Here is a 12,491-nt window from a genome sequence, read left to right on the forward strand (position 1 = left end):
AAAGGAAAGGAAAGGAAAGGAAAGGAAAGGAAAGGAAAGGAAAGGAAAGGAAAGGAAAGGAAAGGAAAGGAAAGGAAAGGAAAGGAAAGACAAAACACTTCTCCCTAACTGCTGGGATGAAAGCTCACCATGGAACCTCTCCCCTCCTGAGTATGAATCTCCATTTTCTTTCATGGCTCAGGAGGCCCATCAGGTGCTCAGAGTACCCCNACAATGGATCTCCTGACAGAGTAGCTCACAGGCCTCCCCACCCACTATCCCACATTTGATGGACAGGCATGCCCATGCCTCCTGCCCAAGCTGTGCTCCTGAGCTGGCCCCAAAGCTCACAGCGTTAATTCCTGATCATTTCTAAATACTCTCTCCCAGCCGTGTACAGCCAATGATGGAAAGCTCACCCCTCAAACAGGACCTTTTCCTGATATGAGCCTCTCCTGGGCTACCCTTGCTACTCACCAGCTTTCCTAATGATCTAGATGAGCATAACACGAGACACGGCCACAATCAGAAGTACATCCTACAGAAATGGCCCTCCTGAACAGGACATTCCTGTGAACAGAGGTACGTGGGGACATACAGGCATACAGGATACTGACTCAGACACTATCCTAAACTGAGTGTTCCCATGTGAACTAGATGGAGTTCCAATGGTCCATAGGACATCGCAGAACAGCTGATCTGTAAGAAAATCCCACAGAGTTATGGAAGTCAGCAGGAGGCACAAACACACCTCTTGTTTTCCAGAGTTTCCCCAATTTCCTGCATTGGGCATGTAATAAAAAGAAACACTATCCATAACCAAGTGCTCTGTAAGAAACAAAGCAAGCTGGTCATACCAGAGCCTGCAGAGCTGTCTGCCCACGCAATTNCCTTCTGCATGCTAGAATTCAGCACTTGTGTAATTTAACAAGGTGTCATGGAGCACCATCATGGAGAAGGGNTTTTTGTTTGTTTGGTTGGTTGGTTTTCCATGCTGACCCAGGAAGAAGGAAACCTACCTGTGTCTTTGTCCTACAATCCCTAGAACCCTCTAGAAATAACTCCCCAAGCTCTTGCCCCTTCCAAGGCTAACAAAGGTAACCCAAGCCTCATCTTGTGAGAAGGCAGGGGCAACAATCACACTGTGGAGCTTTTCTGTTGCTCACAAGGAAATACCGCTGTGCACTTGAGTCCAGGACCATGGTCAGCACCACAGAGGCAACCCCCACCTTCTCTTGTCCCTTCCCAATTCCAGGAATACAGAAACTCCTACCTCCTCCTCCCCAAGAATAGCAGGCCTTCTTCTCTGCTGGCCACCTGAATAGGAGGGGTGGCAGGCATGGTCCCAGACCCTTGCTCTACATGCTTTCTCCCACCAGAGGCTTTCTACAAATGTAATGAACAGCAAGCANCGATATCTGTGTATCTAGCCTGAGGAGAAATAATGTTCTGGATGAGGACATTTTTGCAGTCGTTAAAAGCTTCTTGCAATATCTTCTACAGCTCAGAGGTGTGTGATAAGACATCTGGGAATCTCACAGCAGCAATGCTAGCAGTGGTCAGATCTCAGATATGTCCTTCATTTCCATCAGCAAGGAACCCTTCTCACCCATTAGGACGTGCTCCNGGCAGTGGGCCTGAAAGTGGGGCCTGGGCATCTCCCTGACACCCAGCAGAGGAAAACATCAGAACTGGNAAGGTGCAGGTGGCAAGTGTATGGCCATTATAGATTCCATGGTGGTCTACAATGCACCCCAGGAATGTGCATAAATAACATCTCAAGGAGAGAGAAGCCAGGAGACGCAGCTGACTAGAGAGAAGGCCAGTGTGGGGAATCACTGCATGGCAAATCACCTCATATGTCCCCAGGTTTTTCCGACATGACATAGCTGCCACACACATGAACTCACAACACATGAACAAGATCAAGCCAGTTAATAATTCCAACACAGAGGAAGGAGAGGCTCCCAAGGTCCCATCAACAGCTGAGGACCTACTGCCAGTTGATGGCTGCTGACAGATGCAGAGTCACTTGTCTTTGGAGGGTGAGAACTGGTAGGTTGTCCATGCCCCAGTGGATAACCCCACACCCATGTGTTAAAGGCCATACTAATTGGACTCAGTGTATTCTAAAAATTAAAAATAAAAAAGCCAGGTGTGGTGGTGACCACCACTAGGGAGATGCAGGCAGGCAGATTTCTATGAATTTGAGACCAACCTGGTATACATATCAAGGTCTAGGCAAGCCAGGGTTACATGGTAAAACCTTTTCACAAAATAAGGTAAAAATAAATCTAAAACTTGAAGACAAAATAAAAAGAGATGACATGAAATAGAGAAGACAGTTGAGGAGGGAAACAGGGGGAATAGGGATGGATATGACCAGGACACCTGGTATCTATGTATAAAGTTTTCAAAAAATAAACAAACAAAAATTAATGGAGCATCCAAATAGTCTCCCATCGACCCTGGTGCTCCAGACACCCTTGATGTGCCTCTTCCAGGTATCACTCACCACCACTACATCCGGCTCAGAGCCTCCCACATTCATGGCACCTTCCATCAACACAGCTTCTTCTGCACAGGCTTCCCAAAAATGTTTCATTTCTACCTTGCTTCCCAAACCTGGGGCCCCTGAAGAAATCGTCCCCTCCCTTGTACTCCACAGCCAGTGTCTTTCCAAGTCAACGCAGAAAAGTAGCGCCAGCCCTACAAAGTCCCCAGCACAGGACAAAGCCAGTGGCTCTTGGATGGAAGGGGCCAGAGACCAGGCAGAACCTGGAGCAAGGAGAGCCCCTCGACTTAGGGGAAAAGAGAGATCTCAGGGGATGGCATCTCAAGTGGAGGTTGCAGATGCCACCCCAAGTGGTACTGTGGAGGTTGCTGACACCAAAGAGATCATTAAGGAATCTATGCTGTTTTCAAGCAACCCTCACTAGAACATTCTATAATAACAGCCCAGCTGGGCNTTCACAAAATTATTCCCAATATCAGAAAAGAAATGTAAGACCTAATTCTGTCCCAGCTAGACACCCAGCTGAGCCCAAAGACAACCGAGGGTGTGTCTGGAACACAGCCTGCCTCCTTTTTCCATGCAGAGAAGGCACTGTCCCAGAATCCTCTTTTCCTCTACAAAGGCTCTGATGGTCCCAGCAGCCACTCCCTTTAGCTCACTGAAGACTGACAGGGATGGATGATCAGGGAACATTCTGAGAGCTTCCCTTTGGTGGGTCTCTATTCCCAGACCAAGACCACCTGCTCTGCAGGAGTGAATGGGGGCAGCCTGCTCTATAGCTCAAGAGCTCAAATCCTTCCCAGAGTGTCCCTCTGGANTCTCGCNCACTAGGTTCCTTGCCTTGGGTAGTTCCAGGAATGAATGAGAGAATGAAATTGGGCCTGGGAGACAGCTCAGTTGGTAAAGTCCTTGACACACATGAGGACCTGAGTTTGATCCCTGGTACTTGTACTTAAAAAGCCAGGCATGACGTACACTTTTGTTATCCCAGCGCTGAGGAGGCAACCTAGTGAAATTCAAGGGAGAGACCTTGTCTCAAAAAGCAAGATGGATATAGCTCCTGATCGACAACAAATAAGGTTGACCTTTGGCCTCTATACACATGAACTCATAAACCTGCACACATACAATAAAAAAGAGATCATGAAGATGCCGGGAGGACTCCTGATGCCCTCTGTCCTGCACAAGGCAGTAATCCTGAGCAGATTTCCACACTAGACAGTTGTTTGAAAGACCTAGCCCTGGACGCATGAACATGAAGTGCAGCATCTGCACACAGCTTATGGGACACACCTGGGGTTCTGAGAACTATAAAAAAAAAATGTCAGCAAGAAAGCAGAAATAGGAGTTCACTTCGTATAGAGACTCCAGTGGGAGGCCTAGCTATACAGGCTGGGCAGGCACATGGCAACCATGAGTCACTGTCAAACTGATCTTTGGGGACAGTCAGAGGTCTACTCACCACCACCACCACCACCACCACCCTGCATTTCATCTCAAATCAGATAAACTGCTTCTGCTGTTGTTGGCAGTTAGACAGGTGCTACTGGGTTTCCTCCTCCAAATGACGGCTTGGTGCCTGGTGCGTCACGGTGAGTGAGGCACTGTTTGAAGAAGCTCCTGGAGCTGTCAGCAAATTGTTGTCTGAAAGCAAAGCCCAGTTCCAGCCATGAAAGNGAAAGGGCCGTGCTTGGCAGGCATCCACACACAGAGGACCGTGCTCACTGTGAAGGGGGCTCAGCCAAGCCAACTAACTCATCCCCGTCTGGGTAGAAACCAGATGTCTACAGGGCTNGCTCAGCAGTTCCCCTGCAGCCTGGGGGACTTACTGGTAAAAACCTGCACACTATATTTTTCCATCCAGAATCATTCCTCTCCTCAACACCCAACCTTTAGGGTGCTGTCACGCATGCTACTCAGTTCCACGGAGGAAGACATCTTAAACTGCCAATCAACACAAAATCTCATGGTTCTAGGAAAACGGCTGGCACTCTTGGAGCTAGCCCACTGGCAAGCTTCTGACACTCATAACTCATGTCTAAACCTTCTAAACCTGTGTCTCCTGTTAAACGGTGGCCCAAATCATCTTGCCAAGATCAAGGTAAAGACTGTATCCTGAGGCTTTGTCTAAGGATTGGCTGATGAACCGGAGGTTAAGAGACACTGTCTACAGCTGGGCCAGCCATAGTCCCAAGACTTTCACATCCCACTGGATAACGTCTTACTCTGCAAAACCTCAGGCATCACAAGCCAGTGAACATCAGCACTTACAAATCTTCGTGTCTAGTGACTCAAATCCACACCCAGCCAGGAACGTCACTCACATATTATGAACAAGGAAACTGGAGTCTGGAAACTGGTTCTTGAGATGNTCAATGGAAGCAGGGCCATCCAGAGCCCTTAGTCCCAAACTCTGCCATCTTTCATCCCTGAGGGGTAACAAAAGTCCCCTGCTAACCCCACCCCAGCAGCTATAGCACAAAGGTGCATACTTGGTGGGTGGAGGACACATAGGTAATTACATGGTAAAACAGTCTGCTTTTATTCAGTGTATTTGGTTTGGTTGGTTTTTGTTTGTTTGGTTGGTTGGTTGGTTGGTTGGTTTTATTTTTGTTTTTTGTTTTTGTTTTTGTTTTTTGAGACAGGGTTTCTCTGTGTAGCTCTGACAGTCCTGGAACTCACCCTGTAGACCAGGCTGGCCTCAAACTCATAAAGATCTGCCTGCTTCTACCTCCCAAGTGCTGGGAATAAAGGCACGGGCCACCAAGGCCCAGCNNAGCACTATTTGTAGTAAGAAATGGGCCACACACCAAGGTCCCTGAAAAGAAGCATTGCTCTTTATCAACTTTGCCTTACCANGGNACAGCAGCTGCCANATCAGAGCTCACTCTCCTCCCAAAATGGGGCCCACTTCAGCCTTTAAAGGATATGACCAGGATCGGGGCCAGGACCAACCCTTCCATCCAACAGCAGGGATGCACAGATGGTTCAGAGCACACGCCACATCCCTTCCCCGTCCTTTTATGTGTCAATTCAGGATGCATATGCTCAAATACAGCTGTTAGTACCCTCCACAGAGTACTCCAAGNAGCCCTTAGTCCTAGGGACTCACCTATTTCCNTAGATTCAACCTTACAGTGAGTAGTGGATTCACTGTTCACACTAGGTGGTGTGGTGGACCACGCCAGCCCCATTTTCTCACCCACAGGGAGTCAGAACACCTCACCCAGGACACCCTGGAATATCCAAGATCATGAGTATTAACAAAATCCTGTTTATTTTGCTCATTGAAAGACACTAAAGACCCCACCACTGGGCTCCAGCTGTACTATCAGACACTGTCACTAGATCCTCGGATGCACTCCAGATTCAAGTTATTTCAGAATCAAGGCCAGCATCTGGGAGCATTCCCAGGACCTAGTAGTCTCCATGTCAAAGTTCTCCAGGCTGGTGATATGCTGTGTGTCCTTCTAAGTCTCCATATAGATGGCGTTACATGTCCGACTCATGCTGGTATCCATAAAAATGAGATTTCTCTGCTCTCATCTGCAACCCTGCCCAGAATGCTCCCTGCCTAGTTGCTAATCCATCATTTCTTTACAGATGCAAGGATGNTTAAAGATTTACANATAACCAGAGCAAAGAGACTGCAATTATTCTTTCTCTCCAGTGCCCTTTAAGATATCAGTGAGGGTTAGAAACTGAGCAGGCCTGAGAAGGTGGGCAAACCCGATGAGAAACACAGGTTTCCCTGGAAACCACAACTCTCTGAGGTATTTCCATCTTTTGGGAAAATTCCATAAGATTCTCTGGATCTCGATCAATGAGGCTACAGGAAGGCCTGCTACTTGAAAGAAGCTGGGCACACGACACCATTCAGTGATAGGGGTTCTTCTCCTGATCACTGCCACACACCATAAGTCAGAGACCAGACCTGGGTACTCCGAGTAACCACCTCTCCTGTCTGCCTCAGATGAGGATCAGAACTACTCCTCAAATGACCCACCTACTCCAACTTCCATGGCCCTTGCCAGCCTCAGAGCTAAAAGCAGTTGAGGAGGATGAGAAGGACCTGCAAAGCGGCCTAGACACCATTCTTTTGGGGGAAGGAGGCCTATCTGGGTCCAAAGCACCCAAAGAGCCTTGAACAAGGACATGGTCCTGGATGCTACTTTTTCTGTGAAATGGGAGGTGACACCTGGCTTGACAGCCTATGGCAATGGTTCTGGGGCTCCTAAGGTCTCAACAGGGATACCTGTACATTGTGGACAAAGGAGCCTTGGTGATCGGCCCAAAGAGCTGAGCTATGGGTAAACCCAGAACCCAAAGTACAGCCCCCCCATGACTTGGTTTCCCATTTAGTTCTTTCAAATGCCATGCCTTTCTAGATGTCCACTGGCCTGGATGTTGAAGAGAACAAGCTGTCCACACTCTCAGCTCTCAGCTCTAAGGCAGGCCGCATCCCAGCTTATACAGGAAGACTTTTTCAGCCTCAGCTTCCCCATCATGCTCCTCTAGCCACAGACAGTAAGTCTAGCATGTGATAGGGGCATCATAACCCAGCAACCTCTCCCTAAGTCCCTAAGCTACTTGGAGCTCCCACTCAGCTCTCGAGCACATCAGATGAACATGACTCCTCTAAGGCCCCCATAACACTCCCACCTCTGCCTAGATTTGTCTTCGCTGTGGNTCGCCCTTTTCAGGGCAGAGGAGACTGGGTACTTCAAATGGTGACCTTCCAGGTTGAGTGCAGAGATATTTCTGAAAACATCTCTCACAAGCAGTCCATAAAGGCATTGCTTTGTAAAAGGCAAACTGAAGAGCCCTGTGGCCAGTGAGTCTGANTTTGCCTAACAAGGTCCAAACCAAGAGTGGTCACCTCCTGACTCTGGGCAGTGGCTGACCTTCATAGATCCAGCAGGACCAGCCAAGAGATTGATATGTCTGGACATCTCACAGACCAGGCTTTGATGGCCAAAGGAAGAAGGAAAGTGGCCCAGGAACACCCAATACTCCTTAAATGAGAAACTCATTTCTATGGGCTTTGGATCTGTTCTCAAGCAGCTACCTGGCCTCANGAGGGGCTGTGTCATCCTTGCTAACTAATGAACAAACCAAACACTGCCTAACACACAGCGTGACCCAGTCCATGCAGACCAGTAGTCCACACAAGGGTTTGCCACGTGCTCAGGAATCTCAGGCTATTGGACTTCCTAAATTAGACAAAGATCGGTGTGGAGGATTCCATGCCTGGAAACTAGGGGCATGGGTCATGAGCAACAAAGACATCAGAGATGTGTCACCTTTCACAATGGAATCAATAGGCATCCTGGAAGATATCAGTTGGTCTTCACAAAGTACAGGAAGCCAGGAGTGGCTGTTACCACCTTACTGATGAAAGGGGTTCTGGGTCTAGACATTGTGTCTGGCCCTGAATTAGCAACCAAAGGCTCTATTCTTCTTCAATGCTCTCCCTCCTGCCCCTAATCCCAAGACATTGCCCTGAAAGATCCAGCCACAAAGTATAGAAGCCAAGGGACTTGCAGCATGCTGTATGTCTTCATGGTCTAAATCCTAAAGTCCGGGACACTGCAGGGGGCAGGAGTGGTTCTATGGTGGGAAATGTAGATGGGGAGGGGACACAGATCCCATAAAGCAAGGACCTCCCACACTGGGCTGGAGCTCCAGGTGCTTCTACTGTTAGGGAACAGAAGCAGAGAAACCAACCAGTCAGACTTAGGGATAGAACAGGGCACCATAGAGGCTACAGACCCTTCCCCCCAAAGATTCCTAGATAATGCTGCCAGCCTGGGCATCCATACCCAGCCCTGTGGACACAGGATTCCATCCTGTCTGTGTCCCAGGAGTCACCTCAGGCCAGGACCTGGCTGGATGTCTACAGCCAGCCAAAGTAGAAATGTTTGGACCCCAAGACAGGTAAGGAGGTGGTGGCTACAGCAAAAGGACCGTTAGGGACACATGGACTCTTCCTTGGAGTAAAGAAAAGCACGAGACCCTGNGCAAGGGAGAATCAAATTCATCTTTCTGGAGGGGGTAGGGGCTGACACTACAGGCTGCTCCCCTTGGACAGCCTTATTGGTGAAATCTTTGCCTTGGAGAATTTCAGGACTATCCACAGGAACACACACACACACACACACACACACACACTACTCATAGGTTGTGATGACCCCCAGGACATCATTCTGCAGGCATCCAGTAATTTCCCTCTGTGGACCTTTCCTTGTCACCAAACCTATTCACATATCACATTCAGAATACTCCCAGACCCATTCATGGGACACATATCCTGTCAAGGCCAGGACAGGTGGGCACCTCGATAGAGACTTTTCCTGAACATGGATCTCACTCCCATCCCCAAATGATGCTTCTCATACAAAATGGCCGAGTCTTAGTGCTCCTCCTCTGTCCCTGGTTCTACTGGAATAGGAGAGCCAGCGTCCTTGCATTGGGAGGTTATGCATACTAACACACACACACACACACACACTCATATGTACGTGAAACAGGTTCGACTCTTCCTGGCTCTGCCCCAGAAGGAGTCCCAGACTTGGGGACAGGAGCAGCCCCTTCCAGGCCCAAAGCTGGCAGTACTAGGAGATAATAGTCTTCTCTCAAGGATCTAAAGCCCAGAATGTGTAGCGAGATCACCAGCAGGTACAAAAGGACTACTTAGGGTGTAGAGAACAGGAAGAGTGGGCCTCCCGAGATGAGTACAGACAACTGCCCTCACCCAGGGCTGAGGTGATGGGACGTTAGGTCCTCTCCCCATTTCTGCAACCCGGAAGCTCAGAGAGGTAGCAAGAGGTTAGGAGGATGGCTGAGAAGAGGCCAATCTTCTGCATTGCCCCTACTTGGATGTCGGAGAGAACCCACGGGGATGCAGAGGGGCGAATGAGTTCAGACCTAGAGCTGAGCCGCCCTCCCTCCTAGCCGGCCCTTTGTTCCGCGCTGCGGGCCGTGGGGAGGGGCCTCTCGGGCTGAGGGGGGCTGGGGCGCCTGTACATCCCGTCCTGCGGGGGAAGGGCTGGTACAACCCAGCCTGGCAGCCGTAACCCTTCCCCACCCNCCAAATAAAACAGTCCCTGACTACAGAATGATCTCCAAAGTCACTCTCCAATCCCTATCCTTTGCTTTAACCCGAGACTGCAATGCCACGACCCAAACCCCACGCCCACGACGCGAACCAGGCGCGCGCGCGGACACGCACACCAGGGCCCCTCAGTCCACCGCAGCTGCGCCTGCAATCAACCCGNGGCCGGGCCAGGGTTTCGCCAGGCCCACCGCTCACCACATCGCGGGCCACTTACACGTAGGCGTGGTAGATGAACGCCCAGCCGCGGGGCCGCTCTAGCACGTTGTAGAGGAAATTCTGCAGCTTGCGGTAGAAGGCGTTGCGCTTCGGGGGCTTCCCGGCTCCCGCGCCGCCCGTCCGCGGCTTGCTCAAAACGCTGCCGCGCTTGGGGGCCTCGGAGCCCGCGATGAGTAGCGCGCCGTCGCGTGTGGAGTCGGGCGCGCCGGGGTCCAGCCCCACGAAGCCCACCTTGAGCTTCTTTTCCCCGCTGGTGCCGGGGTACACGCCACCGTTGCGCGACTTCTGCACCATGGTGCCTGCGGCGCCCTATCGGGCGCGGGCTCAGCGGGGGCGGCGCGCGGGGGGTGGCGCGGGCCCCAGCCCAGGCCTCCAGTCCGGCAGCCGCATGGCGAGGCGGCTGCGGCTCTGCGTTCCTACCTGGCCCGGCCGCGCGCGGGGACGCTGCGGCCACCCGGCTCCGCGCGCGCCTCGGTGCCTGGCCGGCTTCCGCGAGGGCTCCTCCCGCCGCCCCGCCCCGCCCGCCTTAACCCCTACGACGCCATTGTAGTGGCAGGCAGGGAGAGCTGATCCAGGTGTACTGCCTCACAGGACAACCCTTCCCGCTCTCCTAGCCCGGTAATCCTTGAGGGGGAGTCTAGACCTGCTGTCTGTCACCGCTGAGAGGGCAAAGCACCAGAGTTGACCTGGAGTCGGCAAGTGGACACCTTTGGGAGGATCCTGGCCATTGTCAAGTTCGGTGTTAAAGATTCAGCCCACCAGGATCTTGGCTCTTAGCATCAAGAGAGCCAGACGTGAAGAAGGCCCAGCACTTCCTCTGGGTGTGCAGGGAAATTTGTACAGGCTCTCTAAGGGTAACCAGAGCAGTGCCTAGAGCAGAATCCTTGCCCACCTCCAGGCTTACTGAGCCAACTGGACATGGTTAAGGAGGAGGCACCAGCCTGGCCCACCCAGTCAGAAGAGGCCTTAAGGTACAAGGTGTGTGTGGGTGGGGTGGGGGGGGAGGGAAGTGCTGCCCACTCCCTTGCACGGGCTGGCTTTACCATCACCTCTGGGTCATCTTCCTTCCATTCAAGTCTCTGTAAAAGAACTGTAAGTTTTATAAGTCGGGTTGGAGAGATAGCTCAGTAGTTAAGAGCACTGACTGTTCTTTGAAAAGACCTGGGTTTGGTTCCCAGTACCCACATGACATTAGGAACTTAACTCCAATGCCAGAGAATGCAAAGACCTCTTGTGGCCTTCTTGAGCACTGAAAGCTTGTGGTGCCCATATCATGCAGGCAAAACATACCCACTAAACATAACGTAAAAATAAACAAATCTCAAAATAGTATTTTTAAAATAACTAAATAAGTGATTACAGATCGTAGATGGCAACTGGGAAGAGCCTAGCTCATTCTATCCACCCTCCTGGGACAATCAGAGCCCCAACAGGGCAGTGGTGGTGCAAACCTTTAATCCTAGCACTTGGGAGGCAGAGGCAGGCAGACCTCTGTGAGATNGAGGCCAGCCAAGTCTACAGAGAGAGTCCCAGGACAGCCAGAGCACACAGAGAAATTTTGTCTGGGGATGGGGTGAGTCAGAGCCCTGAGGGATAAAAGGTTCTGGTTCCCTAGGAAGGAAATGTGTTCCAAGAGGAGGCACTGAAAGGAAGGCAAAGGTCAAGGTTCTCTAGAGTTCCAACACCAACAGATACCATCTTACTTACTCATCTTCTCTTTTGGGGGGAAAATAGGGACACACCCTTGAAGTCGTTATGAGCCATTAGCCCACAAGCTTTCTGGTACTGTAGAGTATGACACACACACCCAACAATGGGAAAGTTCATGGGGGAGCAAAGTTGGTGTAGAGATCTCTGCATTCCCAAGAGCTCTGCTCTCTACCAATGTTGTTTGTACCAACAGCTTTGCCACATTTCAGAAGGTTCTAGAAAGTGACTCCTTCATTGTGGCTTACAGCTCCCTCCTTCCTCTGCTTAAGATGTCTTCCCAGGAAGCTGGCTCATTAATCATTTATGGATTTTTTTGAATACCACATCTTGNACACCTGTGGGCCATGCACTGTCAGCAGCTCGGTTACCAGCATTCAGCTGGCCTCCTGAAGATCCAGGAAAGTGGGTCGTGTACACCCGGTCAAGCAAGCAACAGGAATTTCATTTTACTTAAAAGTAGATAGGGAAAGCTTACAGGCTCAGGCCATATTTGCCAAGACTGCATTAACAAGATTCCAGAGAGAGGTGGTGGAAAAAAAATCAGATGCACATGATAGCCCAGCTCCAGCTGGGGAGAGCTCTGGTCCAGGCTGAAGCGCTAGCAGCCCACATCAGAGTCATCCTTCAGCCGGGCGCTGTCCCTTCAGCACCTCTTTGACAGCCCGCCTGGAGATCAGCCTGTTCCTCTCTCCATGAGATGGCTCCCTGCTCAGCTATTGCTGAACTACATGATGTTGCTCATCGTGCTCAACAGGCAGAGATGTTGGACCATCAAAACACAAGATCACTTCCAGGACAGCCAGGGCTATACAGAGAAACCCTGTCTCGAAAAACAAAAACAAAAAACAAAAAACAAAAAACAAACAAACCAAAAAAAACCCCCACAAGATCACATTGACTCCTACCATGTCAAAGAGCAGTTTAAAGTTTTTGCCAGTACCCGCGTCCCCTGAA

General features: G+C 50.6%; 1 protein-coding gene across 1 annotated transcript in view; it reads right to left on the bottom strand.

The window, feature by feature from the left end:
- Kcnq2 (potassium voltage-gated channel subfamily Q member 2) overlaps positions 1–10,286 on the bottom strand; it is a 59,510-nt gene extending 49,224 nt beyond the window's left edge. The window contains exon 1 of the mRNA XM_029468670.1: positions 9,826–10,286. Coding sequence (XP_029324530.1) covers positions 9,826–10,121 — 296 coding nt within the window. The 5' untranslated portion in view covers positions 10,122–10,286. The remainder of the gene's footprint in view (positions 1–9,825) is intronic.
- Positions 10,287–12,491: the final 2,205 nt, after the last annotated feature.

Source organism: Mus caroli, chromosome 2 (genome assembly GCF_900094665.2).
Source record: "Mus caroli chromosome 2, CAROLI_EIJ_v1.1, whole genome shotgun sequence".
NCBI classification, from domain to species: Eukaryota; Metazoa; Chordata; class Mammalia; order Rodentia; family Muridae; genus Mus; species Mus caroli.